The sequence below is a fragment of the Akebia trifoliata genome, unplaced genomic scaffold (assembly GCF_017979445.1).
Source record: "Akebia trifoliata isolate Shusen 1 unplaced genomic scaffold, ASM1797944v1 Contig00505, whole genome shotgun sequence".
In the NCBI taxonomy this organism is placed as follows: domain Eukaryota; kingdom Viridiplantae; phylum Streptophyta; class Magnoliopsida; order Ranunculales; family Lardizabalaceae; genus Akebia; species Akebia trifoliata.
Genome location: NW_028237045.1, coordinates 43688 through 52498, shown reverse-complemented (window position 1 = coordinate 52498; position 8811 = coordinate 43688). Strand labels below are relative to the sequence as shown.

Genomic DNA, 8811 nt, shown 5'->3' with positions numbered 1-8811 from the left:
CAAACTTCCTAAAGCACTAGATGAAGCTAAATATCTCAAACGGGAACTATAAACATGTCCAAGGTGAGAATGCCACAAGCAAAAAACTAGATAAAGTATAACTAAGATGAAAGATGATAAATCGACACTAGAGGCAACAATATCAAGTAGATGAAGCTCATCCAACAAGTACAATCCTCTGTCTCTATAGCCCATCCCAATTAGCCTCTTGAATGAGGACATGCACACAAGAAGAAGAGGTAGATGTGAAATGAATTGAATATCTAAAATCACATAAGTTACCAATAGAAATAAGATTTAAAGTGAGTTGAGGAATCTAACAAACATCATAACGAACCAAGTAGGGATAACAATGGAACCAACACCTACTAATGACATGGATGTGTCATCAATAGTCATAATAGGAATAAAAGATGAATATGGAAATAAATAAGCAAATAAAGAGGAGATTATATGTCATATGACGATGACAAACCTATAGGCGAGGAAGAGGTAAAAGCCTGATGTTGAATGAGAGGAACTTTTGGAACTACTCTGCAAGCCCTGACAAAGCAGAGGTGGAAGCTAGGGAATCTCCTTTGGAAGGTGCAATCATTGTGGCAAGTCCAAGGAGGGAAGCCACTGTTGCGGTATGGTAATGCCTAGGCCTCGGAACAGGATGAAGTTGTTGGCCTCGACTTAGTATCATAGGGTACTGAGCCTTTCAATACCCCTTCTACTTGCAAAAATTGTACTCATCAATCTCAACTCTTGGTCTATGTCAACTCTGACTCTGACTCTGCGTACTAGATGGTTATTTAAAGGGAACAATCATAACCACTTGAGTGGGTATAGGGAGAAAACCCTTACTAGATTGCGACTTGAGGTGCACTTCCCCAACCAGAAGCTCACTACCTACAAAATCAATGGAAGGAAGAGGTTGTGATGGAAAATGTAATCACGAAGTGCCTGAAAGACATCACGGAGAGCCATCAAGAATTGAACAAGTTGTTACTCATTTCTATAAGTAAAATTGGGTGCAAAAGAACTTAAAGGAGTGGACTTATTGAGAGACAATTTTTTTTATCCCAAAAGTCAGTCATGGCAGCATAGAAGTCTTGAATGGCCTTATCTTCTTGTCTAACTGCTATAATATCTATCTCCAACTGATATCGCTTAGCAAAGTTGGACTGGGTGTACAACCTTGCTAAGTGATCCAAAATTTCCTTGGTCATCTCATATTTGGCTAGTTGGGTAACAATAGATTGTTTAATAGAACTGTTGAACCAGATGATAATTTTGGAATTATTGATTTCCCATGTATCAAACAAATCTACATATTTCGTATATGTTTAATAAGTAGGCATAGTTATATCCCAGTAACATAGCCCCACATCTTCTTTAGTTTCAAAAAAAGAATTATAACATAACTCTAATAAAAATAACTTTTTCAATCAAGTCGCACACTAATTGACCAAAGTGAATCATCTCATTCAATTGACATGGCAATCCAAAAATAATGCAAAATAACTAAGTAAAAAATTCTTTGATGCTAGAACTATTCACAAAAGAGACTAGATGTACCACCAATCTAAATCTACTCACATAAATTTGCCACGAATCAGCTCAGAAGTCTACTCTACGGTAGAGTCCAACTGAAATCAATTCCAATTAAAGCTACGATTGAAAAATCAAAGTCGTATGAAATCATGGAGTCAATGAGGGCTGGATCTGCTCAATGTTCAATCATAGATTCAATGAAATAAACCTAAAATTTATCAAGAAACGATTTGAGCCCGGTTTAGGGTTAATCTGAAAATTGCAATCAAACTACTCCATTCAATACTACAATTGGTATGAGTGAATCGATCTATTGAGGTTGACTGAAGGGAGTTCTTGGATGAAAAAGAAGATTCAAAGGTGCAAACAGGAGTCTTGGAATCGAACCGCTCCAATACCACATTAGTAAATGTAAACCCTAAGAAGATAAGAGGGAGATGATGAAAAGAGAAACTATTCTCATTGCACTAATCTGTCGTGCATTACAGAAATAAGTGGAAAAAAGGAAAAAAAATGGCTTTTATATATGCTCAAAACATAACCTAATGTAAAAAAAAGAAGGAAATGTCCTCTAGTACTCTAATAACTTGGACCAATAACAAGCGGGGAATAAACTTTCACGTGCTCAAGCGCCCCATGTGATGTCTCGATTGAGATGTTGATATTAAATCATGAATATCAAATTGGCATCAAATGTTTCGATGTGACAAACCAATCAATCTACTACATTGTTGATAACTTAAAGGTCTTGGATCATCATCATAGAGATCACTGTCACAAAGAATAGACCGAATCTTATGCACCCAGGGTGGAGGATTGATACCCTCCTTCCACACCTCAACAGATGCAATGTAAGCCCCAATCCAAGGAATTAATCCTAAAATTTCACATCTTCAAAATTTCCTTGGATTGTGGCTTATGTGGCACGTGTTTAGGTGTGGGAGGAGCTACCACCTTGGGTGCATACGATCTAGGACTGCAACTGGATGGCCTGGCCTGAGTTCAACCCAATTTATGGGCGAGCTTGGGCCGAGTTATGTAGAAGATGAGTTGAGCTTGGGTTAGAATATCTCAATCCGGCCTCAATTTAGGTTGAGGGTGTGGTCAACCCAACTCAACCAGAACCTGATGCTATATACTAATGCATAAATATTTTTATATTAGTTGTAGATTTTTTTTAGTTAGCTTTCTTATTGCATCTTATTATCATGGTTTGTGGAGAATTGGATATTATTGTAGGCTTTGGTCTAGTATGGTGTGCCTAAATATTCTCTAGTGGTGGATTAATTCAAGGTTGCATTTGATTTTATTTACTAATGGTTTTGTTTTCGATATTGTATTTCTTTTTACAAATAATATGTTATTTGCTAATTGAAATGAAATTAAGGTCATTCAACAACCCCAACCCATCCAACTCACCTGAAATTACTTAACTCGGGGGTTGAGCTCAAGTTAGCGAGCTTAAGCTCAATTGTCGAGTTGAATTGAGCTTGGGTTGAGGGTCTTGCTACTTGGGTTGACCCTGGGTTTACACTCCAACTCACTTAGATTGCAGCCCTAATAAGATTTGGACACAAAGAAACCATCCCTTTCACAACTCCAAAGCCTATCAAATATGCACTCAAGTTAACAATGAAATAGCTAAACAGTCTAGTATTATTTTTTAGCTTGTGATCCATTGCAGATATTCACGTGTTCTTGAATCAAACATGGTTAGTATGATTGTGATTTATTCTTTTGTGGAATTTTTCTTTCTTATATCTAATTATTTCCTCAAAATGAGAAATTAAATCAAGATTATTATCTTAGGGCAAATTTCAAGATGGACAAGACATAGCCGTGAAGAGACTTTCAAGAAGTTCAAGACAAGGGTTAAAGGAGTTCAAAAATGAGATTGAACTAATTGCCAATCTACAACATGTGAATCTTGTAAAGCTTTTGGGTTGTTGCATTCAAGGAGAAGAAAAGATGCTAATCTATGAGTACATGCCCAATAAAAGCTTGGACTTCTTCCTATTTGGTTTGTGATTCTTAATTTCAACTATACATATTTATTCAATTTTATTTACGTCCTAACTTAAGGTACAAATGATGATATAAATGCATTGCATAAAAAATGCACTTATAAAAGACAATCATGGCAGTAGCATGTGAACCAGGATCCACAGTAGTGTCTGGGTCCAATAGAATAAAAACACATCGAACTCCAAAGAAAGCCATGTTCTATAAAACCATGCAGCCCGATGTGTTTGATCTCCAACCATAACGTGCCATGTAGACACCACTCTGGATCGTTACTCATAACGTATTCTTGGTCTATTTATTTAGTTTTATTTCTCTTCAACATACATAAACTGTACACAAAGCACGACTTAGTGTTTATATATACATATTTTAATTTTCTTTGTCGCAGATCCCATGGGAAGGAAGCTACTAGATTGGAGGAAACGCATCAACATCATTGAAGGAATTGCGCAAGGACTTCTTTATCTTCATAAGTATTCTAGATTGAGAGTGATTCATAGAGATTTGAAAGCCAGTAACATTTTACTAGATGAGGAAATGAATCCAAAAATATCAGATTTCGGCATGGCAAGAATTTTTGGGCTGAAAGAATCTGAAGCAAATACAAATAGGATTGTTGGGACATAGTAAGCAAACCATCATATTTTGTATTTGTTTACATTTTTGCACATGCATGTTTATAAACTACTTTCTAATACCATTTCTTTTTAATTGGTTGAATTTAGTGGTTATATGTCTCCTGAATACGCAATGGAGGGTATTTTCTCCATGAAGTCAGATGTGTTCAGCTTTGGAGTGTTATTGCTAGAGATTTTGAGTGGCAAGAGGAATACCAGCTTCCATAATTTTAATCACCATCATATCAATCTCGTAGGATATGTAAGTTGCTAATATGAAACTTTAATTATTAGTTTTTTTATTAGAATATTTGGTTTTTTAAGTTTGAGTTTGATTAATATGATAAGTGAATCTTCTTGACTTGCTTCAGGCATGGGAATTATGGGGAAAAGGTGCAGGTGTTGAGCTAATAGATCCAATGTTGAATACAACGTGTCCCGAAGAAAAGATGTTGAGATGCATTCATGTAGGGCTCCTATGCGTACAAGATAATGCGAGCGATAGACCCACCATAGTAGATGTTGTTTCCATGTTTGGTAATGATACCATGCCTTTGCTTGCTCCGAAGCAACCAGCCTTTTTTATTGGACGAAGTGTGGAAGCGGTCAATTTACGCAAACACATCTCAGAAAAGTGTTCCCTAAATGGTTTGACTATTTCTGAGACGGAGGCGCGGTAGGGTAAGGATTTGGGAATGTGTAAGGCATCAGTCACACCCAACAAATTGTTAGTCCATATATACTTCGATCCATTAAGCATTTTCAAGGTCATTTGACTGAACTTTGGACAAATTATCATAGATTAGGTTGATTCTATTTTTATGGAAAAGTTAAAAACGTGTGCCAAGTAGATTTAGAGTATATCAAAGAATCAGTTTAGGACCAATTTCGAGTCCAATAAATCGAATAATGTATGGTGTGTTTCGAACAAATTTGTTGTGCTGTCAATAATCAAAATTATATTCTGCACACAATGTGTGGAGAACATATACAAAGCTAGATTTTTTAAAGAATAAATTATCAAAACAGTAGACTTTTTGAAATTATTTACCAAAATGGTACACTGTACAAAATATTTTTGAAAGCAGTAAAGTTACCATTTTCAAAAATAAACTTTTTGGAAAATATTTACCAAAAAGGTAAAAACAGTAAAACATTAAATTGTGTACCGAAAATGCCCTTTTTTATTTTAAGTGTGGATTTACACTTATAACCCTCACAACAACATAAAATCCAAAAAAGTTTTTGAGAAAAAGCTGAACTTCATCTTCTTCACCTCTAAAATTCAAAAAAATTGCAAAAAATGTAGGAATAACTCTCTTGGTAGACGGTTAAAGTAGGGGAAACTCTCAAATTCGTTTTCTCCATCTCTCAAATTCATAAATGTATTTGGATCTACTTATCTTCTCCAACTCTTCATGTGAAATGTAAAATAATATTCAGTGAGATGCCTCTATAATAGGTAATTTATAGAAAAAAAAAAATTTAATGATGATATGACCACTATCTATTTTACACAATTCTTGAGTTACTAGAATAGATCTTTATCTCTATAAATCATATTACATTATCTAAAAAGTAATTTGTATCCCCCTCTTCATTCTTTCATTGCTATGACATTATCACGTACCTTTCATAATTAAATAAACTTGATTTACATTTGAGTTTTAAGTTTGCATTGTAACTATCACCTTATTAACAAGGAAAAATAATACGTAATTACAACAATTGAAGTATGTTATATTAATTAACTTCATCTCCTTAGCTGGGACGTGTTAGTGCAAAAATATAATTGAAAAGTACTCAACCATTTTTTTAATAAAAAAAATATATATTCTGATCTCATTCTTTAACACATAAATAACAAAAACATCCTTAAAAATATTACACTCATACATCCTCGTACAAACATACTAGGAACTACTATCTTGATTAAAGTCGTCCTCCATATAATATGGAGAGTGAATATTGTTACTGTCTAATACCCCATCTATGAAATCAAAATTCACATTTGGATGTTTCGCATAATTAGATCTTAGAATTTGTTGTCTATTTTTTCGGATAAACATTTGTCTATTTTCATCGTACATCCTGTTAATGGCACCTTTGTAGTTGTCTGGGTTCTTCCTACTCATATATTCTCCTATCCTTTTCGGAATAAATATGCACAGACTTCGCATCATACATCATAGTTTCTTACCGTCATCGAGCAAATCTTGCCAGAACGCATTTTTCCTAGCCTCATAATAATCAAGTTCGAGTACATTTCAGGCTTGTAAGAATCACGTTTGAGCTCATCAACCTCATTCGATTGCACATTTGCCATGTTAGAACTTATTTTCCTTTATAAAAATAACTCTAAAGGTGTTGGTATTTTTTGGGTAAAACCACCTTCCTATTTATAGAATCTTAAGCTCGTTTATTATGAAGTTTTTTTATTCAATACATGAAAAATATAAAAAATAAGAGATAATGACTTGACTTGACATCTGTGACACATTGATTCTTTTGTAAAATTTCGAGAAATTTTTTTTCCAAAAATCTATGTAAATCTGAATGAATGAATGACTTGACTTGACATCTGTGACACATTGATTCTTTTATAAAATTTTAAGAAATTTTTTTCTAAAGATCTGTGTAAATCTGAGTGAGTTATGTGACACATTGATTCTTTTGTAAAAAAAATTTCAAACATCTGTGTAAATTTGAGTGAATGATTTAACTTAACATCTTTGATACGTTGATTCTTTTGTAAATTCTCTAGATAAAAATATTTTCAAAGATCTGTGCAAATCTGAGTGAATGACTTGACTTAACATATGTGATACATTGATTTAGCCAGTAAATTTTTTTATAAAATTGGAACAAATAGGTGTGGCAAAACATATAGCCCTAAGCCTGAAAAAAAGCCAATGTCATAAGTATCCTTCTAACATTTAATATTAAAAAAATGTTAATTTATAGTATAAAAAAGATTTAATCTCTCTGTGATATTTTATCCCAAAATAGTGATTCTTGCAAATTTGTATCCAGTCGACCCATCATCTGTAACTACACACAATACAATATGACAAGAATGTTATAATTAGAAGACGTTAGGGATATTCAACATATGTACAAATATTAAATATATTGATAGAACTAATAAAATTGATACTCGTTTTTTACATTAGATCAAAACTATGATAGACAATGTCAAAAGGTGCATTTTGACATTAAATCAGAAGTAATCTAGTCAATGTCAAAATGAGTCTTTTGACATTAGATCAAAAATATTTTATTCAATGTCGGAAAGAGTATTTTGACATTAGATCAGAACTATAATAAAATTGACACTTGCTTGTATTTGTACCGATGTATGTATATCAGAAATTGAAAATCTTAACATTGACACTCGCCTTCTAAAATTAGATCAGAACTATTTTAGTCAATGTCAGAAGGAGTCTTTTGACATTAGATCAAAACTATTTTATTCAACGTTAAAAAGGCTCCTTTTGACATTATATCATAATTATTTTAGTCAATGTCAGAAGCCTCCTTTTGACATTAGATCAGCACTATTTTAGTCAATGTCAAAAGGAGCCTTCTCACATTATAATAGAACTATTTTACTCAATGTCAAAAGGTTCATTTTGACATTAGATCAGAACTATTTTGGTCAATGTCAGAAGGAGCCTTCTGACATTAGATCAGAACTATTTTAGTCAATATCAGAAGGCTTCTTTTGACATTAGATCATAACTATTTTAGTCAATGTCAGAAGGAGCCTTTTAACATTAGAACAGAACTATTTTACTCAATGTCAAAAGGCTCCTTTTAACATTAGATCAGAACTATTTTAGTCAATGTCAGAAGGAGCCTTCTGACATTAGATCAGAACTATTTTACTCAATGTCAAAAAACTCATTTTGACATTAGATCAGAACTATTTTAATCAATGTTAGAAGGAGTCTTTTGACATTATATCAGAGTTATTTTAGTCAATGTAAGACGGAGCCTTCTAATATTAAATCAAAACTATTTTACTCAATGTCAAAAGGCTCTTTTTGACATTAGATCAGAACTATTTTAGTCAATGTCAGAAGGAACCTTTTGACATTAAATTAGAACTATTTTACTCAATGTCAAAAGGCTCCTTTTGACATTAGATCAGAACTATTTTAATCAATGTCGTAAGGCTAACATAATGGAAAAACCAACATTTCATAAATAAATGCATTGAAGAAAAATTTAGCAACACATTTTATTGGTTATATGCTAAAAATTTGAGGTAGAATGGACTTTACATGTCAGATGTACATTAGAAGGCACCATTCAAAGGTTTTTCATTGTCTTCCTATGTCACCATTTTTTGTGCGTGATACACTTGTATGCAAAATACATGTATCTTAATAAATCACTAAAACATAGAACTGATTTATACATGTTTCAAAAATCAAAAAATTGTCATCTTACATGCATATAGGTATACTACATGAAATTGGTAGGTAGGATTCGCCCTAGTAATGTATAACCGTACATCTATACCATGGGATGTTATATAATGAAAAAGATCATATACGACCATATACAACTGGATCTATTATCTTGGTTAGGAATTTAACATCTCATATATGGACACACAACTAAA

At 33.1% G+C, this 8811-nt stretch overlaps 1 protein-coding gene across 1 annotated transcript; it reads left to right on the top strand.

Moving 5' to 3' along the window:
* Nucleotides 1–503: 503 nt before the first annotated feature.
* On the top strand, nucleotides 504–5105 carry LOC147381412 (G-type lectin S-receptor-like serine/threonine-protein kinase At1g11330). Its single transcript, XM_086430459.1, has 5 exons — nucleotides 504–629; nucleotides 3349–3559; nucleotides 3953–4190; nucleotides 4290–4443; nucleotides 4553–5105. Exons 1-5 carry the CDS (start codon nucleotides 504–506, stop codon nucleotides 4859–4861), a joined length of 1038 nt encoding a protein of 345 aa, XP_086286585.1. The 3' UTR covers nucleotides 4862–5105.
* Nucleotides 5106–8811: the final 3706 nt, after the last annotated feature.